The 27,499-nt window shown below is 43.5% G+C and overlaps 1 protein-coding gene across 1 annotated transcript; it reads left to right on the forward strand.

The window, feature by feature from the left end:
* The first annotated feature begins 261 nt into the window (after positions 1–261).
* On the forward strand, positions 262–25,850 carry CAPN14 (calpain 14). Its single transcript, XM_057400050.1, is given in 21 exon segments — positions 262–336; positions 4,107–4,464; positions 6,812–6,881; positions 7,850–7,968; positions 8,577–8,713; positions 9,808–9,982; positions 10,868–10,933; positions 11,546–11,631; positions 12,874–12,948; positions 13,578–13,741; positions 14,409–14,584; positions 17,272–17,477; positions 18,031–18,067; positions 18,661–18,723; positions 20,335–20,392; positions 22,137–22,201; positions 22,899–22,967; positions 23,080–23,158; positions 24,377–24,493; positions 25,171–25,226; positions 25,506–25,850. Coding segments are annotated over 20 exon segments (2,076 nt in total). The 5' UTR covers positions 262–336; positions 4,107–4,233; the 3' UTR covers positions 25,533–25,850.
* Positions 25,851–27,499: the final 1,649 nt, after the last annotated feature.

The raw sequence follows: 27,499 nt of genomic DNA on the forward strand, positions 1-27,499 counted from the left end.
GTCCATTGAAGCGATAGGTGAGTCAAACGGTAGTCTGCATGATAGGCTGACCTGTTCTTTCATGTCTTCTCTGGAATATTTTGCATTGGGCTCATCAGAAATTTTCTGGCATTACTCAGTATGCTTTTTTAACCCACCTCCTGCTTCTACCCCAGTGCTTGATAGGTTAGCATTAGCTCTCGGGATTACGTAGGCAAGACATATATATATATATATGTGCATGTACATGTGCACATAAATTCACACATAGGTAGAGATAACATACACCATCTAAAAGCAGCAGGCATCACTGCCAGTGGGACAATTATCCTTCACTTGAAGACACACCTGGAAAAGGTAGGACCTCAAATGCCAAGTGCTATGAGGAGGGATTTGGTGCTGGCATTCAGCAGTTGCCTGTGGCTAGTACAGACTTAGGATTTTGCGGGGGGTTGAAAGGAGTATAACTCTTGTCGTCCCAGCAGGATGCTGAGTTGAAGTTGTCCTCTAGGATCAGATGGGTGTATTAGTTACACAATGCTGCTGGCAGTGCTTAGTGTACAGCTGCTGCTGTTCTTTTCTCTGGAAGTTGTAGAGAACGGCAAAAAGTTCCTATTAGCAAACGTGAGAAGAATGGGTGGGATGTAAAGCAACTAGACGAGCTGCACCAGCTGCTCACGTCACAGCTCCAGAGTCAAGCCACATTTTGTGCACCTTTTTTCCCTCAGTTCTGCTGTTCAGGGGTGGCTTAGCTGATACATGATCAGAAAATATTCTGCAGAGATCAAAAGCTTCACCTGAATTAAATGGGAGTTGTGGGCAGTCAGAATCTCTAATGATGATGATTATGAATAGGATGTGTAACCTTAAGTGTTGAAGGATAGATCTTGATGGGATTCTCGTATTTCCACTGATTTCAATGTGGCTTGGGTAATTTACGCAGCAAAGAATATATATTTTAAATTCTCAATCAGAGTCTTTAAAAGTGAATGTCAGGGAGACATTGTTTGAAGTTCTGAAAGCCATCCAGGCATTTTTGCTACAGGCTTTTTGTTAATATCATTGGGAGGCTCTGGGGCAGATTCACTGCTCAGCCTTGAAAATCTCAGCACCAGAAGGTGTTTATCAACATTTGGGACAATAATCTAAGCACTGGGAAATCAGAGCAAGGTCCTCCACTTGATGGTATGTTCATTCATTTTGTGAGAAAACACAGTTCAGTGCTTCTTTTCAGGATATTTTTATTTGCTAAAAAGCCCATAGGAAGAATGGGAGTCAGCTTTGAGTTTTTATTTCTGAAATACACCACTCCATTTAATCAAAGACTTCACGTTGTACCTGCAAGTGCTCTTTTTATACTGTGTTTAGAGACTAATAAAGATTAACAAAGCCTAATTCAGTTATGTTTCCATTTTGACTAATGACTACTAATTTATGTAGCTAATGTTCTGCTGTATTACGAGAACAGTTGTAAAAGATGGCCCTGCATTGTTTGCTCTGCTCACCCGAAAATTTATTTTGCATGCAGACATTTGTTCTGTTCCACACAATCAGGAGCAGCTCCTCAGCGCAGATAGATTGTATTCATTAAATCAGAGGAGATGAGAGTAAGGGGCTCTCATAGAATTCTTTCATGGTCCAATTACTTTTACTAAAAGTGAAGGATTTTCTGTGAATTCTTCAGATACTCATTTTAAGATTTAGGGACAGGTCTTTAAGATGTGAGAAAGATATAGAAGAAATCGTAGGATGCTAATGTAGTGGAAGGACTTAGGCTGCAAACATACTAACAAGGGGAATGTGCGGTGAGTAGAGAATCAAATCCATCCAACCTACTGGTTCACAGCTTCTATCTAAAGCTTTTAACCTCTGTCTGCTACACTTGACTGCTTTCCCTTAGAAATTTTAATTGCAGGAAGAGACCTGCAATTACTGTGCTCCACCTGTGCTGGAGGACACAGTGGGACATCCCCATTCAGTCTGGTTTGGTGACAGGGCTGGGTGGAGTACAAGTGATTTCCAGGTATACCTTGGCTAGCTGTATGCAACTGTGTCTGGCACCTGCTCATACACATGACTGCAGCCAGACAGCAGGCAGAAGAAGGTGGAAACATGAGGTGGAACACATTGTAGTCTGTCTAATGAGTGACTGTTCATGGCACATAAAATGCTTCACTGCATCTTTTGTTTGGAGATTTCCAGGTAGTTTGGAAAAGTGTTTAAAACAACATACATACAGGTAGGTTCAGCTGGGAGGTTTTCAAATCATGTAAAGTAGCTGCATTATTGACTCAACACAGAATGATACAGTTGAGTCTGGTGGCTTAGTTTCTTGAAAAAAAGGCTCCATATTCAAATGATTTAAATCTCCATTTTTGAAAGCATCGTTTGGGGTTGGTTTTTTTTTTCAGACTATCTCTGGATTTCAAGGCCTGTCTATAAAGTTTAGTCCTTTTTAAATAAATGCCAGAATGAGGTGAGAACTGGTGAAGGGTTACAATAATTTTGTCAGGCATAAATACTCTGCACACCCTAAAAGCAAGTCTCAAGTATTTCCTCTTCAGTGTAGCTCAAAGTATATCAGTTGCTCATCAGTGTTTTTCCTGGGGAGCAGCAAAATGAGAAATTCTTCTTCATACGTATTTTGTCTGTCTATATAAAGTGCAGCCAGTCACGAGGCTGTTTCCTTCCTCTTGTTTTACTCTTAAATCTATCTCTCTGTCTGTTGCTCCTGTTGTTGTAGCCGTGAAAGTCAATGGCTATGAAAGGCAAAGTTTGGAGGGACAGTATTTTTCATCTGCAAAAAAACCAAGCAGGCAAGTTGTTAGGCACTTAAATCCTTTTTCAAGTCTGAAATGTTTACTGTACAATAGAAAATGGAATTTTTGTTGCCAGGGTTATATTTTGAAGATTTTTCCTTGATTGCCCTTGAGGATCATGCCTTGTAGATAAGTTGTAGAGCGATTTTATAACAAATGAAGGCTCTGTGCGGGAAGGATGTCACAATCTGTGGTTGTTTGGTTTTTCACAGGGAACACCAGTGACCTTCGACTTTGATGGGATGGGAGTAGCAATCAACTGATTCCTAATTGAGACTAGTTTCCTAGGGTGCCTGGGGCAGTGATTCCTCTGCAGGAAAGCTTTCCAAATGCTGTATCATTATGGCATGTGAACTGTTTATTGAACTTTGTAGCCCAATTCAGTTTTCAATCCACACTGTAATGAGAAGGCTGTGATTATGATCACCTTCTTGCCACTGAGGGGTGTGATTTGTCTGCTGAGAGTTTAATCATCATTTCTCTCAGGAGCCCACCACTTGTAGCAGAAGGTGATCACAGGATCACTGAATAGTTTGGATTGGAAGGGACCTTAAAGACCATCTAATTCCAACCCCCTGCCATGTGCAGGGACACCTTTTCCCTTACACCAGGTTGCTCAAAGGCCTTGAAAATCATAGAATGGTTCGGGTTGAAAAGTTCCTTAAATGTTTAGCATAGCTGCTAATATTAAAAAAGGGCAATGAAATCACTCTGCTGTTTTCAGTGGGGGGATGAGAAACAGCGATCTCAAATGTTACAAGAAAAAAATTACCTCAGCATGTGAATCTGTGGTAATCAGCAAGATGGAATGCGATCTCTTGGGAGAGATTGTATCATTCTCCAAAATGAGGCAAAAAGGGCAAAATAACCTTTGGAGGGGTGTGAGTAATGGCTTTATAACACCTAATATATTCCATTTTTCTGTTAGCCTTTGGTATATGTGTTATTTTTCTTCCTTTTTGGGAAGGGGAAATAACCACATGCCAGAATGTGATTGAATAAAAACTGTCATTCATGTTGCAGTGCGTTATGAAAATATCCTGGAAAGCCTAAAATAGCCCAGGGAGACTGAGAATAACTATGTGTATGGCTTCAAAGCCTCATTAAAAGTCAATGGGGTCACTCATTTTGATTTCACTCAGATCTACAGTGAATGTAAATCCCTGAAAATGGAGTAATAGGTGCTAGATTAGGATCGAGTCCCCACTCCTCCAGGGAGGGCCACCCCCCTGCCTCTCCCTGCTGGCTAAAGAGAAAACTATAAAAGCCATGTTTAAATTGACTCTTTACCCTTATTTTAATTATCAGGAATTCTCTGGGAGAAGTCACACCTCATCCCAAGAAAACAGGAGCTTCCAGCAGGACTGTGCAGGGTGAGATCCCTGCAGAATCCTCAGTGTAAAAGAATTATCGAGGCGTTACTGTGGATATCACCATGCCTTTTCTCCTGTGCTTGAAAAGAAAGAAGTCACCTGTGCCTTTAGGCAGGAGTATCTTTCAGAAACACCCCCCTCTCACCCAGCAGAACTATCAGGCCTTGCTGGAAACTTGCTTGAAGAACAATCAGCTGTTCACAGATGACAGCTTCCCTGCTCACATCAGCTCTATTGGAACCGGAGCACTGCTGAAGAAACTGCCTCAAAATTTACAGTGGAAGAGGCCACATGTAAGTGAGTTTCAGTGAATACTGTAGTGTAAGAGGATGATCACAGCTGATAGCCAGGAAATAGTTTTAACATTGATTGGACTATTCTTAGACTTTAATTTAGGTGTGCTTTAATGCTTCTAGAGATTACATATGTTGTATCAGCTGTCATTTTGGAAGCTGGGCTATGCAGAGTTTCATAATTGCCTTTGAAGCATTTATTGCCCAAAATCATAACCAGGTGCACTGAGTTTATACCCAGTAATGCTCAGAGCAGGCAGGGAGAACAGGCAAAGGGAGCAGGGGGAGCTGGTGTCCATACAGCTCATAGCTCTGATGATCCCACCATGGTTGCATGATGGCAGTTCTTATGGTGATGATCCCTCTCCACAAAATCCAGGATCTTGACCTTTCAGAAAATTTCTGAGTTTTGAGACAGTTCTTAGCCTTTGAACCCTCTCCCACGGACCACATACCCTTGTGATGCTGTAGTCTGCTTTTTTTCACATGCAGCAGCAGGTGCCTTATCTTGCTGGGCTGTTTTTTCAGTGCTTAACTGTTTAGTGTATTCTACTTAGAACAGTCTTTTCCCAGCTTTCAAGGTTTGGCTTGTACTGATACCAGTAACTGACCATTAGTCAGTAAGTTGTTTTTAGTTCTGGGACCTGTTTTCTACTGTGCACGTATTTCCAAGGCCTTTGCTGATATCCTATGCTTAAACTGTACCTCAGAATAAGAGACACCTTGTTGTATGGGCTGGTAACAGAGCACATTCTCATAACAGACGGATAGATGCCAAGAGCAGGAGGCCATGGCAGGGGCCTGGCACAGTTAGATAAGGCCTGTTACTAGCAATGGTAGTTCTGTTCTTACTGAGCCACTGAGCAACATACTGACAATCAGAACATCCTGAAAGCAACACACAGATTTATCTGAGAGTTTCAATTCTCATGTTACCATGTCTGTAACAGAATTCAGCCAGGTAATAGCAGATAGCATCTCCTAGCTAAGATTTTTTCTAGCTGTGATATTTTATCAGATTTAATCAATTTCTTAGAAGGGCTGAGCTTCTGCAAAAGTCATGAAAATCACCAGGAAAGTAGAGGCACCTTTGCTAAGTGAGCAGGAGAGTTTGGAAATAGCAGCCCTGGTTCTCAGAGTTTTGTATGTTATTCATCTCACAGATGGTTTGTGTTAAGTCAGAATCTGCATGCAGAGGAAGAGTGCAGTCCTCAGGGGCCTGAGCTGGATTGTGCTGCCCTGTGGCTGAGGCAGCTAAATCAGCATAGAGGTATTTGGGTAGGAGAGGTCAACATGAATCCTGGCCTCCACAAAGCCCTTGAGGTGTAGATACCACCCAGAGATAATGGAATGGACTTGAAAGCTCCCTTGTCTCTCAGTCCACCATTCTGCTGCTCTAAACTGCCTTGTGAGGAAGGCTGCCATTTTCTCTAAATGCCAAACATAGCCCAGCAAAGGCTTTTTGAGGATGAATGCTGTGCATCCTTCAGTCCCTGTGCTGCAGAGGAAAATACTGAGATTCTGCCATTCAGCCTGCAGGCTTGTAGCTTGCTGCCTCTATGACTGATGACCTGCAAATTGAACACCCAAATTCACCAAGGATGGGGGTTGGTGTCTAATTACTGTAACTGCCTTCTGAGGGTTTTCTGTTTCTCTGCTACTGCCTGAAGGGGAAGCCAACAGTGTGAAAATTAGATTGAGCAATTTGTGGGTCATTCAAGTGAAACATAAGTTTGACACTTGGGTTATTATTTAACCCCAGAGGCACTTGTGAGAGAGGAAAAAAATAACAACATAATTTCTCTCTGAACAATTATTCATGGACCTACTCTTGTCACAGCAACAGGAACTTCTGTAATAGCCATCAGTTAGTCTGTAGCTCAATTGCCAGTTGCGGAGACATGAGCCAGGCTACCTGAAAGTTTGAACAGTTATGCTCTGCCATACTTGTCAGCAATTAGGGAGGAGCAGGGCTGGCAGATCTGCAGGGTTCTCTTCTCAATGCATCTGCACATCAGTGACTTACATTGAGACCAAATTCAATGCAGACCAAGCACAAATGTATGCCCAGGCTTGGGTCAGGTTAGCCAGAGCACTTGATAACACTGGAGTTATACCTGAACCAGAAGAATGTCTGCTGGGACAAAGGGACCACAAGCATTTCGAAAGCTTTGAATAGGCAGAGGGAATGTTTTGTGTCACATATCCATGAGGTTTTTACATCCTAGACTAGGAACTCATTGGATTTCTCATTTTAGGAGACTACAGAAAGTCCTTAACTTTAGGCTAACCCAGCTTATGTTACTGACTTGACTCTCTCATATTTTTTTGGTTATGTGCTTTCCAGGCTTTGCATAGAAGTCCAGTATTTTATGCTGCAAACAGAAAGCAACTTGATCTCTGCCAAGGACTGGTGGGTAAGGAAGCTCTTTTGTATAAATATCTAAGAATTTTTATACAAGATAACATTTTCCCTGGAAATTTGACTGCATAAAACTTGGCGTAGAAATAGAAGGTGTACATATCCTTCTATCTTCACTTGGCATGATGTGGATGAAACAATCATTAAGCTGGGATAGACTCAGTAAAAAACCTGTCAAATTTTAAGGTAGGATTTGAGGCATGAAAGGTGTCTCCACCAGCTGGAATCACCACTCTTTGTGCATATTAATACTGCAATAGGAGGTGATCCTGTGCTCTTACTGATCTGGAATGTTGTTACTTGACCTGCACAGAGACCACAGAAGCAGGCAAATCTGAAACTTTCACTATCTTTGTACTGAAGGGTCAGTATGATTGTGTTCTCTTCCCAGTTTTGCAGTTAGGAAAGTAAATGCTATGCTCGTGTTACCTGAAATGAAAGGGTATATTGTCATCTGCAAAACAGGTAGGGCAGGACTAAATTCATGTTGAAGTGCTTAAGCCTTTAAGCACGAAGTCTGATAAATATAGTCTTGTGTGTGAGATCCATTGGAAATTATTTTTCACTTCTGAAAAGTTAATGTTTTCTAAGAAAAATGGATTTTTTTTTTAAATAGTGTGCCTTTATAAAGAACAGAGAAACAGCCCCTAATGCACAATGTTCATAAAACCCCATAATATTTCCACTGACAGCTATTTCTTGTTAGATTTCTTATTTAACCAAAGAGTATCCAAATAAAAAGATCATGGGGGAACAATTACAAACCATAGTTTGGTTAAGTAAAGCACACATCTGGATCATCTCATTTTCTGGGTACGATGTGTTATGATTGTATGGACAGTTGTTATAACTGTAAAGACATCAGCACGACAGCTCTTCGGCAGGATCTTGGTGGTGTTCCTGAACTTGGCTGACAACACTCACTTTTCAGCCAACTGCATGTGTCCGTTTGTCTTGGCGCAGAGAACTGCTGGTTCCTGGCAGCCCTGCAAGCCCTGACGTTCCACCAGGACATCTTTGCTGCAGTCGTGCCACAAAACCAGAGCTTTGAGAGGAAATATGCTGGTATTTTCCACTTCCAGGTACGTCTGCTCCCCCAGAGCACAGGAGGTCTTTACAAATCCTCTGTCATGTTTTATGTCACACTCTGAGATAATTTGTATGCTGTTTCCCTTGCCCAGGGGGGCAAGTGGCCAGAGGCTATCCCAGCCTGGAGAGTAGCCCATCACCCCTCCCACAGAGCAGTGCAGTGGATCAACTACAAGCTGCTCTGAGGATATAACCCTGCTTGGCCTTTCTCTCCAGCTGTGCCCTACCCATATTTTAATCCAGATAAAAGTCTTTTTACATAGTAGCAACAAGTGGCAGGACTTGAGCACATCTCTTCCACCCTTCTACCGCTTTACCCAGCTTTTGATACCACTTTGCTACCCTGCAGTTAGGAATTTCTTCCCCAGAAACCCAACTGTGCCTCATTTCCCCGCTTAATCCTTTTGCACCTGATGTTTTCTCCTCTGGCAGGGTGGGGCTGAAGAGCTGGTTCTTTGGGTGAGTCAGTATGTCTCGCTGACCCAAAGCAGCTTGTCCTGTGCCCATAGCTAAGCTGTTTTGCCTTTCCTGTTGTTTCAAGGGGAGGTCCCTTCCAAGGGAAACATCAGCTCATTCTTTTCCCATTCCTTTCTCCTGACAGTTCTGGCATTTTGGTGAATGGGTTGATGTGGTGGTTGATGATCGCCTGCCTGTGAATGAGGCAGGGGAGCTGATCTTTGTTTCCTCAGTCTATAAGAACGTGTTCTGGGGAGCCCTTCTGGAGAAGGCATATGCTAAGTAAGTGACTCATTCCAATTTATGCAAATAGTGTCTCTAAAATATGTTGGTTGGTGCCTACACAGTTTGTTCTTGTTTATAACTGCATCTCCTAAGCCTTGCCGTGTTTGGAGTATAGTAAGTGGTTCTTATCTTTTTGTTGTTATGCAGTAAAAGCTACCGCTGTAGTAGCTATTATCAATCCAGGCCCTTGAATTAAAATCCAAAGGTTTAGGAATAGGTGTGAAACAGACCTATTGTGCGGGGATTGTCCTGTGCGTGCTATCACTGTTTGGAGTGTACTGGCTAGGCTCAAGCTTTCCTTGTAATACTGCAGAGGAGCGAAGGCCACAAGTTTTTTAAAGAACCAGGATTTTGAAAGGTGAATGATTTCTGATGCCTCCTTTGATGTATTATGAGTTCGAGAAACCTCCAAGGAGTTTCACTTTGGGTGTCTGCTGGAAAGTTGTATTTTGGTTTTGGTAAAAATGCCCCAAAGCTGAGGCATCTAACAAGTTGCATGGCACAGTGAGAATACTGGCTTCTCTCCAGGGTGTTTTGTCTAGAGTGGTTTATTGGGACTAAGAAGGCAGAACTGATGGCATTTGTTAATATTGGGCTGAAATAATTTCTTCAGAGCAGGGAAATCTCCTAGTTAATATTGAGAGAAAGATCCCGGCAAAGGTGAGAAAGCTGAGATATTTTCATTTGGTGTTAGAGCAAAATGACCAGAGAAAGTTGCACTGCGGTGGTAAAGAAACTTAAATGGAGACAGTATGCCTCTCAAGGCACTGTACCTTAGATATAGATATATGGTGATAAATTTAGGAAACATTTGCTAAGGCAGAATTATCAAAGAAGTAGTGAGGTACATGTTCTCATTATTGTGCAGTGAGGAGTGTCAGTGAGAGATTTTTTAGGCTATGGCTGATCTTGAGGACCATTTGCTAGATCCCCCTCTTTCTAAATTCCAAAGATTCTCCTTGAATTAACCATGACTTACAACCTTCCTTTTGTTTTTGCAAACCTTTATTGTATGTTTTCATTGGTACACTGTTCTCTTCTTACCATGTGGGACTATAATCCCAAGAATATATTGATGTCTTTTTTCCTAGACTCTATGGCTCCTATGAAGATCTGCAATTTGGGCAAGTTTCAGAAGCCCTGGTGGATTTTACAGGTGGTGTTAATGTAAGGATCAAGCTTGCAGCAGCTCCTCCTGATTTGTGGGATATCCTGACCAGAGCCACCTACAGCAGATCTCTTATGGGCTGTCAGACACATTTAGGGGTGAGACTTGGAGTGACACCAAAAGGCTTCACAGCTGAAAGCCTTTCCAGACCTGTTTTGCTCTGCTCAGCTAGTCACTGTGACTCAAAAAGTATCAAAGCTGCTGCACGGGACTTCCTATAGAAGCCACATTCTTAAAGTTAAACTTTGCACATGGATTGATTTTCTGCTGCTCTCAGCTCCCTGTTGTTATGCTTAGGGACTGGTTTATCTATCAAAGAACCTCTATTACGTATTGTTCTTCTTCCCATTTTTGTTAAATAAATTTTCCATTTTTACAGGTGGTGCAGTGAGGCAGAGAGACTCATGGAATATCTTGTATCTAAGATAGAGAGGTGTGTAGTTCAGAACATGAATTCAGATCTTGGCTTCCAAGATTTAGACTGGATATTAGGGAAAAAAAATTCACTATGAGGGTGGTGAGGCCCTGGCACAGGTTGCTCAGAGGAGTTGTGGCTGCCCCATCCCTGGCAGTGTTTAAGGCCAGGTTGGGCAGGGTTTGGTCTAGTGGAAGGTGTCCCTGCCCATAGCAGAGGGTTGGAACTGGATGGTCTTTATGGTCCCTTCTAACCCCAGTTAGAACTAACAGTTCTATGATTCTGCTGTTCCTGGACTTTTAAAAAGTGAGGTCTCTAGCCAAAGATCCATAATTTAGGAAGAGATCTTCCTATCAACTTTCCAAATCCAAACATACTGCAAAATATGGCTGTTAGGAGCTTAGACTTAATCTTTTTTTTTTTTTTTTCCAGTTCAAACCAATCTTTGTTTGCTTTGAGAGTCATTGCTTGCACTGATACAGGTCTCTGGTATTAGTATGAGTCTGATGTGTAAGCAGGGATAAAATAAAAGGTTTATTTTCCTTCTGTTTCTCTTCCTTGTATACAGGCAACAAAGGTCCTGAAGAATGGGCTTGTTGCTGGCCATGCATACACAGTAACTGGTATTAGGAAGGTAAGACTATCCCTAATGTCCTGGGTCCAGGTTTGTTTGGATGTCAGCAATTTTTATTGCGTAGGTTCAAGCTTTAGGTTGCCATAGGAAATCTATAGTATTTCTTCCCCCAGTGCTCTTGTCTTACTCTAAGGCTGAAAGAGACTGTGTGTAAGAGTTCACTTCCAAGTGTGTCCATTTTAGTGTCGTGACCTTAATGTAAAGGACAGTGGTTATAGATCAGCATATCTAAAAGTGTGGGAATGATTCCTTGAGCTCTGCTGAAAGCATCACCTACAAATGCATCTTGGATGTTGAGAATGAACTGGCCTTTGGGGATGCTGGGAGGATGTGCTGAAAGCTACTTGCAATAAAAAGTCTTCCTCTGAAATCAGAAGAGGGGCCACAGAGAAGTAGAGATAATGGAATACAAGGGCCAAAACCATGAAAAACTGCAGATGGAAACGTGAGTCAAGGCTAAAATAAGGGAACTGAGCCAGGCTTCTGAGCAGAGAGTGCAGGTGGATCCCACTGATCTGCAGAAGTGTCATTGGAAGTCCCCTAAAGGTATCTGTCTAGCAGTAAGTGGCAGTAAAATAATAAGTGCCAATGCAGTGTTACTGTTTTCTGCAGGTGACCTGTCAATATGGACCGGAAAACCTAGTGAGACTGAGAAATCCATGGGGAAAAATTGAATGGAAAGGAGACTGGAGTGACAGGTGAGTTTAAAAAAGGGAGGGTCTGATGCCCAGTGGGAGGAAAAGTTTCTTGGAGGAAAGATGCTGCCATCTTCAGGCATGAATTAGTGCTGAGAGCAGCCTTAAGATAAGTAACAGTTGCTTGCACAGACCCTCTGGTGTCAAAGCAATGACTTGATAGATTTGTATTTCGTCCAGCACATAGTGCTCACATAGTTGGGCTCATTTCACACATGCAGCTTCAACAAGCTCAGTTCTTTTCCATTCACTGAATACCAGAGGAAACATAATGTGAACATCAGACACGGACCACATTGCTGTGACCTGGCTGGCATACAGTGACAGCTATGCAGGAAGCTTTAAACAAACAGCATGTTTCAGGGCATGGGAGGGACCATGCAAAGTCCTCCATGGGCTGCAAAGTGTTGGAATTGAGTGGCTGTGAAGGAGTCCTCCATCCTGGCTGGGGGATGGGGAAACACAAGTATGAGATCAAAGGAAGCAACTAGTGGGGCAAATGGGCCCTTATATTTGCATCTGCCTGAAGTTTTTGATTCAGAGCCATGCAAGATAATGGTTTGTATTCTAGACCACTGGCAACTGTAGACTTGTGTCCTATTCCTCTTTGAAGGGGAGCACATTCCTTTCTTCCAAGCTTCACTTCATCCCCTGTTTGCTGAGGCTTGGAGGTAGGGAGGAGGGAAGAGCACAGGGAGGTGTTGGGAACTGTGAGTGACTTTCACCTTGTCTGCAGAGCAGTGACTTCTCTGATGTGTGTCTGTCACATAATGACAACATACCAGCTGTTCCTGTTAAAGAGCATAATGAGCAACATACTGTAGGCCTGCCTTTTAAATGACTCCCAGCTGCCTCTTGTGCTGTCCTAGTCATTCATTCATTATGCCAAACACTCTTCCTATTATGTCTCCTTTGACAGAAAATTAACCAACAAAACAGGTCTAGATTTTTATGGTTTAAGTACTTGGAAGCTGTGTGTGTGCAAGTGAATGGACTGGCTTATGGAAATGGAGTATTTCTGGCTACTGCTGGAGAAAACTGGAGTCATTTAGCTACATCTCATGGGACCCAGAGTGCTTGTGGAGCATCTCCTGTGGCTGAAGGCATAGGGGACCTGTGTTTAGTGGGGAATAAATGTGGAGATATGTGGGGAGAGGAATTTGGCTTCTTTTTTTAGAGAAAAGCTCTGTACTCTGCCTTGAATTTGAGGCAATGTTTGAATAGTCACCTTGTTTTTGCCCTCAGCTCTTACAAATGGGAGCTGCTGAGCCCGAAGGAGAAGATTTTGCTGAGGAAAAAGAAGGATGACGGAGAATTCTGGTAATGGCACAGGCTTGCTTTTCTCTTCTCTGCCAGTAGCTCTGGGGCTGCATCTGGAGATGAAGCAGCCCATTTAGGTCAAGGTATATGGGATCTCCTTTATGACAGCCCATGCTTGCTTTTTGTTCTGTCCTCTGCAACATGACAACGTGAGAAGCAGTAGCTGTGCTGACACCGAAGACATTCAGTGTGCTTCAGTGGCAGGAGGGAGGGAGAAGCAGGACACTGTTGTTGGAGCTTTCAGGAGTTTTTGTCCTGCGTTTTTTTGACGATAGCTTTGGGAAGCTCTTGCGTGCCTTGTTTGTTCGTGGTTTCTCCATGGCTTCTGCCACGAGGTGGCAATATTGTCACCCGTGTCGTTTCACTGCTCTCCCTTCGGCGGCAGTATTATTTTAATCTCTGCGCTGCTATCCTTTACTGAATTTTCAGTCGTGCATTTGCTACTCATAGCTGCTGCTGCTGGAGCAGACGCTCTTTTCTTTACTGCCTAATAAAATATGAGCATTACCATATGTAACACAAAATGGTGCAGCTTCGAAGTTCCCTGCTCCTTTTTCTTTTTCTTTTTTATAAGCCATATGGACTAAACTAAACTGCTGACAAAATGTTTCTTGGCACTCTTTTCCCAGGATGTCTCTGCGAGATTTTAAGATTCATTTTGTAGATCTGATGATTTGTAAGTTAACTCCAGACCTGATGAGCCAGGAATATGGGAAGAAGTGGATGTACTCCCTGAAGAGAGGGAGATGGGTTAAAGGAAGTACAGCAGGAGGAAGTCTGGGATTCCGTAATGGTGAGGGTTGTGCTTTTGGATGACTTTGCGGTAATGTTGCTTTCTTAACACAATTACCAACACTTTACACCTGTTAACACAAAACTGACAACAGAAACATGGTCTTCCTGCCTCTCCCTCCACACAAACATCAGAAATAAGCAGCTGAAGGACTTTGCAGCTTCTGTGATAGCAGAGGCTAGTCATTACTTGCTAGCATAGGGTAGTGGGCTTGTTATGGCATGAAATTGTTATGGCCAGCACTGAACTTCTTTGTGGCATTAAACTTGTTTGTTAAAATTTGCATCCTTGGCACCTACAGAGAATGGTGTTTGAAGTAAAGTGGATGGGAAATGCAGAGGCTCAGCCCTCCTGGAGGCGGAGCAGATGGGATCTGAAGTCAGCTAGCCCATACACTGGAGGTGATAGAGGAATAGTGATACATTTATAAACAAATTGAACTCTCAGTTGCATGTGAGCAGAGATGGAGTTCCCTGTCCTTCCTTCTGTCCTGCATAGTGATTGCACTGCTGGATGTGCAAACTGCACCTGAAGATCAAGTCCTTGTGAGTTCTGGAGTCTGGACAACCTGTGATCTATTCAGTCTGATGCCAGGCATCAAATGGGAAGCTGGCAATCAATTTTGTGATGGAAAATGACATAAAAATGTTTTTCCCATTTTGTTTAGGCACCTTTTGGATGAACCCTCAGTATTGGCTGAATGTTTTACCAGTTGAAGACAGTAAGAAAAGCCTGGGTTCCTGCAGTGTGGTTATATCCCTGATGCAGAAACACAGCAGCAAACATAGGAACCGAGCGCCCCACCTCTTCATTGGGTTTTCACTCTACAAGGTGTGAAGAATTGCTTTGCCTTTCTTGCTTTCACCACATAGGAAAAATTCCAGTCCCTGTAAATTGTACAGCTTTGCAAACCAGGAGTTCTGTTGTGTGCAGGGTGGTCTCTGTTCTTCTTGCCTGTACCCAGTCTTCTCACACAGCAGGGCTAGGCTCCTGCAGGCTCTGTGCCTTACTTGCTGCCTCTCTGGCATGCTGTGTGTCAGCCTGCAGAGCAGAGAGAAGTGCTTGTTGCTTCAGAGCACACTGGGCTTTATTTTGCCCTCTCTGAGAGCATGTGTAAACCCTAGAAGAGGGTGCCAGAAGTCCCCTTACTTTGGGGCAGGGAGAGTGCTGCTCTCTGGTTATATCCAGCCTTGTGTTTGGGAAGTATTCCTAGCGTGGGGTGGCAGCTGCCCATGTGTGAATGCTGCTAGTAAGGGTAAGTGGGTATCACTAGAAGGAGTGAGAGTTTTCCCCCTCCCTCAGCTCTCTGCTTATCTGAGTGCCTTGCAGAGCCACTCTTCTTCTTTGGACAGAGCCACAGCTCTTGTTGCTGCAGTGAGTTTGCACAGTTACAGAGAGATGGCTGTGGGGAAGGTTTTTCAGGTTGAGGGGCTGATGTTTCTGAAGGCAAAGACCCCAGCTGGACATACATAACTGCTTCCCAGCAATGACATGGCTATCTTGTGTGAGACCCAGAGATTCCTGACAGATGCTATTTCTTTTCTTCCTGCAGGTGGGCCTACAGGTGAGTCCCTTGTCACCACTGCTGGCTGTTTGCAGGGGGACCTGGGCTGGTACAGCTGTTATGACAACACTGAAGGTGGTGTGTTTGCCTTTGTTCCTTGGCTGACAGCTAGTAACAGTGTATTTGAATTCAGTAAGGCACCACGGTAAGTCACTATTAATGCAGAGCTATCCACTGACTCTTCTGAAAAGCAGCTGTGTCGGCAGGGCTCAGTGGCCTTAAAAGGGGGCATTAATAGTTCAGCTTCTGCACTAGGCCTTCAAAGGTATTACAAGCAGCATCAGTGTTTACCTGATCAGCACTTTGTCCATGCTGCACTTGTGGGATGGTCTCTTGACCATTTCTTGACTATGTCTAAACTGGACTCACTGCAGCTCTCAGGGGAGCCAGAGTTACTTTTTTGCTGCCTCTCAGTCTTGGGATGAAGTGTGAACAGAACCTGTGTCCCATGCAAGTCAGGGATCTCTTGGGGAGCCCAAGTTCATTCCTGGTTGGGGATGCTCTGGAGCTGATGCTGCCAGTGTTTTCAGCTTCCTTTGGCCAGATGTATTTCTAGAATTTTCTTTAGCCAGAAGCCTTTGGAACCTGAAGAAGGGCTCTGGAACTTAAACCCTGATGTAAGTCCCAATTTTGGCCTTGACTTCAGAGGGCTATTAAAAACAAGGAAAGGTTTAGCTCTTGTTATCTGGAAAGGGCATACCTTCCACTCTGTTACCACTCAGAACACTGTTTACATGAGAGTCCCTTTGAATTCAAGGTGGCAAAGAACTACTTTGGGTGTATGGTCAGGGCAGCACAATTGTGTTCCCACTTACTGTATTTGCAGCATGGTAACCATGAGGTAAGATGCCACTCCTTCCTGACTTAAATATTTTGGGCACTATCGGGGTTACAAATGAGTTAAACTTCCTGGCAGAGGGGTTCTGAGTGTAGCCCTAGCACACTGCTGTGCCACACCTTGGTGTCAGCCAAGACTTCAGTTTCACGTTTGTAGCAGTTGCCAAGATCAATATAGAGAGATGACAAGCTGAGAGTATATAAGATATTGGAACTACAGTCAACAAAGCATTGACTGGAATATAACAACTTTGAATTTAACATAAGGGGCATGAGGAGGAGTAACCCTGAACCCTTCAGAAGAAAGATTGTTCTATTAGCAAGAAAAATACTGGCAAAAGAAAGGGGAACAGCATCTCCACTATGAGGCTGTGGAGTAAAATGGCTAAATGTTCTGAGGAGCAGCCAAGATCAGAAGGGGACAGTGGTTTTAGGTAGCAGGATTAATTATATGGCTTGTGTACTGGGCACTCCATAGCATTAAAAATGAGTTCAGAGTTGTCTAGATTAACATTTTATCCATCCTCCTACTGTAGCAAAGTGCCTGCAGAGCAAAATATCTGTAAATGCTAAGAGTGCCAGGCAGATCAAGAACACGTGCATGGAGTCAGAGGTAGGAATTAGGATGGCCCTGCATTACGTTCAGATCACAGGTGCTCTGAAAAATCCTCTACTACCACATCCCTAGTATAAAGGGCAAGCTGGGGAAAAAGTGCATGGTACCTATTGGGTAGGAGAGATGTCCTGGTTAGTGAAGAGCAATCTCTAGAGCAGCTCCTGCCTGCAGTCATTTCTGCAAGTATGGAAATTACTTTTGCAGTAGCCACTTTGACAGGAGCCACTTCTCCTCCCCAGTCCTTGCTGCTGTTCCTTTCAAGTACTACTAAGTTGATAAGGTTGCAGGAAGCCCATTCTTTGTCATATTAGCATTGGGCAGGGGTGGTGTATAGTGAGAATCACCATGTCCTGGCAGGAGACTAAGTCCTTTGGGCCCTGTTACCTGCTTGTGCTGTAAAAATATCCAAGGTGTGAAGGCAGGCTGTCTATGCCATGCCTGTGAGCTCCCCACCTGCGTTTTGTCCATTTGTTTGGCTGGGGTAGAACACATTTCTGTATCTTCCCTTAACAGTACCAAGAAAGCAACAGAAAGCTGCCCCCAGCATTCTTCACCCAACATCAGCCTGTGAACAAGCACCAGGTCTTCCTTGATGAGCGAGAGGTGACTCATGACTTCCACCTGGAGCCTTGTGTCTATGTGATTGTCCCATCCACCCTGGAGCCTCAGCAGGAGGCTGAATTCATCCTGCGGGTCTTCTCCAGGAAGCACATTCTTCGGTGAGATGCTGCTGCTCCTCCGCTAGTACCTGTTTCTCTGGGATGGTGGGATGGTCTGGTCTTTCTAGTCTCATGGATGCAACATAAAGATTTTACTCTGCAAAAAAGCAGCACAATCTCTTTTGGAGAGAATGGTTGTGGGTTTCCTCTACTTTAGGATTCTCAATGGCTGAAGCACTGCTTTTGGCTTCATCCTTTCAAGTAGTATTGGGCTAGACCCACAGAAAGGATTCTTGCAGCATGCTTATGTTTGAGAATGTGTAGAAGGACAAGAGGCTTTTAATGCACCATCAATTTACCAGGAGACCCTGCTGGCAATGCTATGATGGTTGCTTTTGCAGAAATGGTGCTTTGGAGACTTCAAATGCCATCAGGCCTTTGAGAGCCATATGGACATGTGGGCTTCCCTTGCTGCAGCTGTAACACTAAGAAAAAATACATGCTGCAGCAGGAGGTTGTGGTCTCATCTGGGAATGGGGGATGCCACCTGCGATGGGACAAACACACAGCTCTGGGATGTCTCCTTAATGTGTCTGCTTTTTTGCATCTCCAGGGAAATGGGTGGCAACAGCAGTTTCACCCTATCTAAGGTGAGTATGAGAGGTGTGGGAGGTCTGTGCTTTGGTCTTCAGTTCCGAATGTTGGGTTTTTCGTGTTGCTTTGCCCTATGGAGACGCTGAGTGAGAATGGGTGTTCTTGTGTTGTAGCACTTCTTCTAGCACAGCTTGGGTTTACAGGCAGAGTCCCCTGGACCCTGTGCACAGATGCAGTCAAATGGGATGGGCAAATTTTTCAACACCTTAGTTGTCTTTTTGCAAACTTCTTTTTGTGACACCATTATTCTTCTTATTTGCTCCTCTATCTTCCTGTATAAAGGACAGAGACCATTCCCTTTCTTGGTATGGAATGAGCCCCATCCTTTGTTGTTGAACAGCTTGGGGGGAAGGAAATATTTTTCCTCACCCTAGTGTTACCTGAGTGTTTCTTTCCAAAAATAACATTTCTAGGAGGTGGGAGCTATCTTAGCAGTGATGTAGCATTGCTTGCAGTAGTGGGGAGAAGTTGGAAAGGTAGAGGACAAGAGTGCAGTTCTGGGAAAGCATCTTTAGCAATGGTCTTTGGCAATGTTCTTCTTCCTTGACTTAATGATATTTTTAATTTATTTTTTTTAAATATCTTAAAGGAAATTGTAGATAGGTATGAGGGCAAGATCTGGGAGGATTTCTTCACAAAATATTTTGAACAGGTAAGTGTGTGCTTGAGCTCCCAGAGTAAACTCCTCCAGAGCTATTATATAGCTCTGTGAAAGTAAAAGGACATGGATGTTCACAGGAGGTCTGGATGTGGAAGTGTGTAAAGCAGAGGGGCCACATGAGGTTGGGCTGTGTGTCCAGTGACTGTGAAGCTTAGCAGTGTTAGCATTGAAACAGGTATCCTTCTCTCCACAACTGAGTGCAAATGCTTGGAACTTAACACCACAGGACATTGTGGATGCAATGACAGTATCAACAGGCTGAAAAGGTATTAGCAAAATGATGGGCATCGGTTGCATAAACAGATACTAAAGGACTAGGCAGGGATGTACCCTCTAAGATCCCTTTTCCAACAGGTGTGGGTGCCTGGGAAACAGGAGAATGAACTGCAGAAGCTGGCCAGGCTCACGTGCTCTTCCTCAACATTAATCCCTATTGCCTGTACTGGGGATAATAAAATGGTGGGATGCAGGGTTCCATCCTATCCTTTAGGGTATTCTTAGACTCACTGGGGAAAGTATCCTGTTAGAGAAATATTGGCACTCGTCTCACACATGCTTCAACACAGTTTGATGGTAGCTAACTTGCTTGGAGAGGTGAAGTAGGTATCCCATCCCCTCCCTTTTTCACTAACTTTCCTAGTGAATATGATTCTTATTGTGAAAGATTCTTTTGAATGATCTCTCTGTCCTGATTTGGGATGGAGTTGATCTTCAGGAATCTCACTAGCTGACAAAGGATGCAAGGGTTTCACCTTTCGAAAGGGGTTTATTTAGCAACGTACCCTGTATTTGGCAAACACAATTTCATAAAAACACATTGGCTCTTTGGATAGCAATATTTTGACTATGTAAATGTTGAGCAATATTTAGCTGTTACTAAAAACAAGCAATGCTTTTACTTTTGGCCACTTGTGTAAGATTTTGATTTTGATAACAGCATGGCTTCCAGACATGCTAGAAATTGCCATGTATTGTGAAGTGCTGGTCCTTTGCTTCAGGAGGTCCGAGTACACACAGAGGCAAGTTCTGCCATTTCTTAATGCATTACCTTGGCATGGCTCCGTGATCTGAAAATGGGCTTTTATTTGGAAGAGTGACATTTAAAAAAGCATCCTCCAAAGAAACAAATGTCACAGCTCCTAAAAAAACTGTAAATTTTAGTATAACAAGGAGGAGAGGAAGTTTCTGCTTTGAAAAAGTTTGGGAAGAAAGTATTCCAAACTTTCCATCTTTTTTTTTGTTTGTTTGTAAATGATAAAAGGCAAATACTTGACGCAGGTCTCTTGACAGTGTGCTTGATGGGACAGATGGCACCAGGGCTGAAAGGTTAACAGCCTGAATCCTCACTCAGCATAAATCTACACTACTGTATTGATCTGTGCAGAGCCCTGAGAACTTAGCCCAGAGCAGACTGCAGCCCTTGCAGGCTGAGAATCTTGTCATATTCAAAGGGAGTCTTTTCTATTGATTTTCACAGTGGCTGGAGTGGGGCCAAAAAAGCAGAGAATGAAGATGGGACATGCTGGGAAAACAGAAGAGGGAGAAAGGTGATTTAATACTTTATAAAAAAAAAAAAAATTAAAATTATTTTCTGTATCACAGAATCCTGAAATAAATGCTGTTCAGCTCCAGAGGATCCTGAATAATATATCTTGGAGAAGTAAGTACTGAAAAAGAATGTTTCTGTGAAATAAACCCTCTTAGAGAAAAGCCTCAGCTTCTGTATCTGTTTCTTGAATTCTGGGAAGAGAAATTGGCTTCAGTCTGACTGAACTGACTCTTCTGACACCATGTTTGATTTCCAGAAAGGATTTGCTGGGGTATGAATTGATGTGGTAGAAGTTTTCTAGGTGAAGCTAATCTGGTTTGAATTTCAACAACTGAAAGAATGAGGGGGAAGAGCAAGCGTAGATATTGTGTGTGAATTTCAAGTCTGAATTGGACCTCCAAGCCCAGCTTAATCTCGGCCTTGATTCTGAACTACCATATTTCACCCCATGCCACTTGCCAGTCTTGGCAGCACCACTGCTACAGGGTGTAGAAAGTCAGCCTGCTCTGTAGGCAGTTATGCAGTGGAAGGGGGACTTGCCTGTACCTTGATGTGCCTGGTTCATGCCTGCTATTCTTACTTACTCTTCCCTACTGTGCATGCATAGGGCTGTTTTCTTGCTCTGTTTGTATTTGGGAAACAGGATGGAGGTACAGGTAGCCTGTGTAACTTGCACTTTCGAGAACCAGGTGAGCCCTGAGGTTGTCTCTCTTGCAAGGCCTCCAACATCCAGTATGCCAGTGGCAGCCTAGAGTATTCCATAAACTCATAATTTGGTCCCTGGTTATAAATAAAGCTACCTGGCAGCAGCAAGGTATTGCAGGGGCTGTTTTCTCTGAAAAGTGATAACAAAGCTACAGATATAATGATGAATCCAATTTTCCTTCCCAGTTTCTTCACTGATAACAACCAATGTGCATCAGAAAATACACCATCCAGCCGTTATAGGCAACAAAAAAGAAAAACAAAAGACTTATGTGATGCCTTTTCCACTTAAGCTGAATTTGACACTGCTCCCTTTTCCAAGAAGGTGGACAAAGATAGCTCTTCTGTCTTTGCAAAGTGACCCGCCAGGCACTGTCTTATCTGTGAGAAGACTATGTTAAACTGTCTTCATTTTTCATAAGTGATCAATATGAAGACATTAATTTAAAAACCTTACAGTACTTGATTCATACTTACTAAACAGGGCGATTACAAGATTAAAACATCTTCACTTTCTGCAGCGAAGGGGTTGGTGAGTTATGGTTCTGTCCCTTGCTCAGTGGAAGTCCACAGACAATCTATAATCATGATTTGCAGTGGGATTAAAGTCTATTTCTGTTACTCTTTGTGTAACTTATGTATGAACTGGGAATGCTAAGCTTTGGTGCAGCATCATGTTTTCAGTGATGCCTGTACTTTTAATTATATTAATAAAGCTGGCAGTGTGTCTGTGAAAGAGAGAGATGGAGGTGATTAGCACAAGGGTTTCAATCTGCAGTGCTGCTCCCCACCGCTCTTCAGGTCAAGCGACTTTGCTCAAGGTCATGCAGTAAATTCTGTTTGGGATTACAGCTTCGGATGTCCCTTTCCTTCCATTTTCTCTAATAGCTGGAGATAGTGGACCATATTTCATTCTGTATTACATGCCTGCAGGGAGCTCATATTGGATTTTCTGCGACTAGTAGAATCCATCCTGTAGCCTCATATTTTTATCATCATAAATGATACATCTTCTCAAGTGGGTGTAAAGTTTCACAAAGGCTTTGGGGCCTGAGCCCTCTCAAGTGAGGGTGGATTTTGTCAGAGTCCATTTTTCTGAGAGATGTTCAATGACTCTTCAAAACAATTTTTCTTTCTTCTTTCTCTCCAGATTTCCAGGGTTTTCACCTGAGTTTCAGTCTGGATGCCTGCCAGGGTATCTTGGCGCTCCTGGATGTATCCTTCGTATGAGTGATGTTTTTCTGGAGCATTATTTATTAGGGCAGACTGGGTGTTACTGTAATTTCTTTACCACCAGGACACAGCCCTATGCACTTCTCACCCTCCATATTAACAGTTCAGCTGTAACAGAATGGAATTGTTTTGGGAAATGGTTGATTCCTGCTGCCTCTGACATTAGCAGCCAGTATCTGAAGGGGGCCTACAAAGGGTGCTGGAAAGGGACTGTTCATCAGGGACTGTAGTGATAGGACAAGGGATAATGGTTCAAAATTAAACAGGGGAAGTTTAGGTTAAATGTAAGGAGGCAGCTCTTTACTGTGAGGATGGTGAGGCCCTGGAACAGATTGCCCAAGAGTTGTGAATGCTCCATCCCTGGCAGTGTTCAAGGCCAGGCTGGATGTAGTCTTGGATGACATGGTTTGGTGTGTGGTGTCACTGCCCATGGCAGGGGGGTTGGAACTTGATGATCTAAAGGTCCTTTCCAACCCAAACCTTTCTATGATTCTATGAATTTAGTGGGGGGAGGATCAAGCCTATAGATAGGCCTTATGGGTTAAGAAATCATTATCCTCATAGTATAATTGTGTGACTGTTAGAGTGTCCATGAGGGTTTGGTTTGTTTGGGGTTTTTATGTAATGGATGTTCTCTGATATTTAGTTGGGATGTTCTGACCTTAATTCTCCCCCAAAGCTGAACACCTCTGGCACGCTGAGTATCCAGGAATTCAGAGTCCTGTGGAAAAGGCTGCTTTTCTATTTGGTATAACAATAATTTCTGTGGCCCCTTTCTGTATCTCCTTGCTCACAGTCCCTTTGGTGTCATTTGTCATTTTGGGGGAGTTTGTTTTGTTTAAAAATACTCCTCTCACCAGGAAGTGTTCCAGAAAAGAGATACTAGCAGATCAGGAAAGCTTGACCTTGCGGAACTGCATGCAGCTGTACAGGAGACAGGTGAGCCCACAGCACACCTTGGCAAGTCCTCTTCCTCAGGAAGGCTAGAAAAAGCCTAGGGCTAGGAAACATCTTAAGAATTGTAGGTAGAGCTCGGGAGGAGGGGAAAACACCATAGGCTGCATGGTTTTAGCCATCTCTGCTTCCCTCTTTAGCTGTGTAAACTCATCTGAAACTTACTTTGCTGTGGGATGGGTGACTTAATTTTTGCCCCAGTGTGGTCTCATATAGATAGTTCTCTGAAACAGAAGTGTCTATTTTAGACCCAGTTTTTATATCCCTTCCTGTTCATTGCTAATTTAATTGTAAAGGACTGTGTGGGGTTGTGTGGATACAGGAGGCCAGATCTAGCTCATATTAAATTGCTACCTCTGCTGAAGCTGACAGCTCAGGGATTGAACCTGTAAGTGTGGGACTTGCACAGAGGCAATACTGGTGCCTGACTTCACTAATATAATGTCTGAAGCTTAATCTAGAAATGGAGTACAGTACATATGGATCCAAATACTGGACTAAGCTCTGTTGCTCTCACTGGGCTTTGAGTGGGGGCTGATGCTCAGTCTTGTAGCTTCATTGAATGTGTACAGCTTAAATATCACTGTTCTTTTTGGTGAGTGGTTCACCCAGTACTTCTGAGTCAGTGCAAACACAGTGAGAAACCCAGGGAGACCTCTGGTAAAGCAAACTAAAATCCCAGGCCATGAATAGAAAATACTTCTATTCCTTGCAAATGCTGCTTGACATTGGGACTGATACTTTCTTATGAGCTTCCTCTGTATTTTATTTTTCATCTTCTTTTTTATCCTTTTGTGGAGTATTGCTCTTAAACACAGCTGCTGTTACTCCCTCATACCTCTTGAGCAAAGGGTGCCCATGTGTATTTTATTTCAACTCTGGCCAACTTCCTCTGTGAGAGCATCAAATCTGAACCCTTTCAGATTTGAAGGAGATGTAATCTCTGCGTAATGGCCCGTTTGGGCTGTTGATATTTGACTATCGTAGGGGAGGTCTGCAAAAACAAACTGTTGGAGAAGGGCTGAAGACCTCTCAGTTGTGCACCCTCACAGCTCTGTGCATACCCATAGCTGTGCACATTTGTAGAATCATAGGTTGCTTTGGGCTGGAATGATCGTCATTCAGCTGTGTACAGCTGAGACTTGCTATCTCATTCTGTTCTCACCCCCAACTCCCCCTTTTTTTTTTCTCCCTTTTATGAAGGTATTTCTCTCAGCAATGAAGTCTGTAATTTGATGGCAATCAGATATGGTGACCCTGACTTAAAGATCCGCTTTGAGAGCTTTGTGTGCTTCATGCTTCGAGTGGAGATCGTGGGAGGTGAGGTTGGAGCTATGTGGTTGGCCAGCCAAGCCAGGCTGCCCAGCTAAGCCCTGGCTGTTCTGGCACTGCTCCATCTGGCAGTGGCAAGTTCAAAATAAGGACTGGGTTTCTGAATAGACCAAGAGCAAGCAATTAAAAGCAAGGGACAGATACAGAGAAAATCAAGCACTCTTTTTTATCTTTCCACCAGTCACTTTCTACAGACAGTCAGGCTGTACATATCAAAGTGGTATAGTTCCCTGCAGGTTTGCACCAGCCTTTTGTAGGAGGAGGTAGGTGAATTACAGATGGAGACTCCTCATTCTCCAGGAAGAACAGAACCTTAGAATATACCTGTGGTAGGACTGCAGTTATGATGAGACAGCTGTTATTCAGTCTGTGAGCTCATGTTGTAGACACTTTGTACATGTCTCAGTGCTGTAGAGGATGAGGTTTGGGCCACATGCTTTTCAAGATCTAACAGTTGAATGGACAGACAGTAACATGGCTGACTTTGTCCAGCTGCTCTCTGTGTCCCAGCCTTCAGGGTTGTTCAAGTGACAGACCAGAGAAGCTCACATACACTCCCAAATAGCTTCTGAACTATGCCTTTGAGGCTTTTCCTGAGACAGAGTCTTGGCTGGTGTTGATCTCTTGGATATCAAGTTAATGCTCCTCATTTATTTCTTTTGCAGAAGCCTTTCGTAACTTAACACAAGATGGCAAAGGGATTTATCTCCAGGAATCCGAGGTAAAGCCTGTTCCCAGACTGTCAAATGCAGACTTCTTCATGGCAAGTGGTGCAGTGCATGTTTTATGTTGTAGCATTAACAAAAGGTATCTTAACCTTCTCTGTAAGAGATTAGGTAACAAAGAAGGAGGTTCAGGCTTCCAACTCTTCTGCCTTATTCTGGCTTCTGCTCCTTCTGGAGACAGTTCTCTAATGCCCCATAGTCCAGTTCACTTGTGAATATTGCAGAGCTCTCATAGAGATCAATGAGTTCAACCCACTTTTCCCATTATTTTACAGTGGATGATGATGACACTGTATTCTTGAAGCAATGCTGTAGATGAGGGGACGACTAAGCCTGTACCAGGATGAGGAAAGCTGCTTTGTATCAACTTCCTGTACACTCTGGCTCAGCCCTGCAATTTACCATTTATGAAGAGTCTTCCCCTCAAGCAGACTTGGCTCAATAACCACGGACTTGGTGAACTGGAGTTTTGCTAGTTAATGTATTTATTTTGAGTCCTATTTCACTTCAGACAACCCATCTGGGAACAGGCTGCTGGATGCCAACCACTGTGAGTGCACAGTGTGACAATATGGAGTATAGTGGCTGAGTTGCTGTGCTTGGTGCTGGGGTTCTTGTACCTGGGAGAGAAACAGCTCCTGCCACGAGTGGCTTGTCGCCTAACAGAGGAAATCCCAGTTCTGCAGCTGCTAAATCCATGGCGGAGGGCAGGAGTCTGTGTGCTTGTGAGGAAGAAGGGGTGGGAACTCTTTGAATGAATGCTCTTCCCTAACCATGACTTGGAAAAGGGGTTTGCAAGCATTCAAACCATCTCTTTTGCCTTTAGAAGTCAACATAGTTCTATTAAAGTGAAACTAAGTTGATTTGACCAAGCGATGAGCCAGGCCTCCAGCTCTTTGTTGTAGATGGAGGCTGTGATGTTTGTATATTTATCTCAGAAAGGCAGTGGGTTCTCTGTGCAGATTGAAAAGTACAGGATCGTGAGAAGTCAACTGATCCCATATTGTCTTTAAGTCACCAGGGATTGGCAGGGAGTAGATGTTCTCTGTAGCATGATGCAGGAGCAGTCTGGTAAAACATTTGGATATTTGTCAGTTACTTCTTATAAAGCAGAATGAGAGAGATAGTGTGTGTGCGCGCGTGCATGTATGTGTACTTTTAAGTGATGCAGCCACATGTAGGTTATAGCTAATTAAATAGTGGAAACCGGCTGTGTAGCTGTGAACAGCGTTAGAGAACATGTAAGTAGGACTATTCACATCAAACTCCATGCTGGAGTCGCCTGATGCATCTGTCTGGGGGATCCTTTTTCACTTTCTTACCATTTATTTATCTTTGCTGGAAATTTCCACACTGAGTGCCTATTACAGGCTTTTTTTCCCTTTGTTCCTGCAGACAGCACTATTGTGGCTCTTTTCCAGAGCACAGCTTAGTCTGGGCGCTGAATGAAACAGAGCTCCACTGGAAATGAGCATATAATGAAAGACCATACTCTAATGCCTTTGTAGGAAGGAGTTACATTAAGCTTGCATAGGCAGCTTTCCCTCTGGCCTTTTGTGACTTTTAAGGTGCTTAATCTCATAAATGTCCTTTGAGAGTGTATATGAGATTCAGGAGTGAGGTGGACTGTGGATAAGAATGTAAACACAAGCAAAAGGCTGAACTCGGCTGTGTGCTTACTGCTGCACTGAAGCCTGTGCAACAGCATAAGCATATTTAGACAGGAACCCCATTGCGTGTAAGTGTTCCTAGTCAGGATGCATTAAACAGTAAAAACAACAGTGTGCACTTTATTCCCCAGAGCAGTCTGTTTCTAAACAGTATCATTCTCATTCTGTTTTTATGAGAAAACTGTTAGAACCAGATAAATAGATAGCTGTGTTTGGACTTTTTTATTACAGATGATATATCTATCATCTATTGTGCTTGGCCTGCTGTGGTGTCACTGGAGCCAAAGGGTTCAGATCTGGGAAACAGAGCAGGTTGGAGGGAGCAGGGACACCCAGAGCCCTTGAGCAGCGGTGTCGTGGTGCTGCTGTCCTGCTGGGCTGCCGAAGAGGCTCAGTTAGCAGCTCCCGTCACAAAGCACATGCCTTCTCCCAACTGTCATGCCTCTGTTTCCTTTTGTGGCTTGCAGCTGAACACGGTGGTGCAAGCTATATTAGCCTGATTTAATTTGCACTCAGCTCAGTGGGGTATGTTATAAACACTGATTTACTGTGTGCAGGAGCAGCACTGGAGGAACCCGAAAGGTTGATTGAGGGAGCGT

This window comes from Pezoporus wallicus, unplaced genomic scaffold (genome assembly GCF_028554395.1).
Source record: "Pezoporus wallicus isolate ANWC-B61680 ecotype Strahan unplaced genomic scaffold, APGP_CSIRO_Pwel_v1 contig_7339, whole genome shotgun sequence".
Classification (NCBI taxonomy): domain Eukaryota; kingdom Metazoa; phylum Chordata; class Aves; order Psittaciformes; family Psittacidae; genus Pezoporus; species Pezoporus wallicus.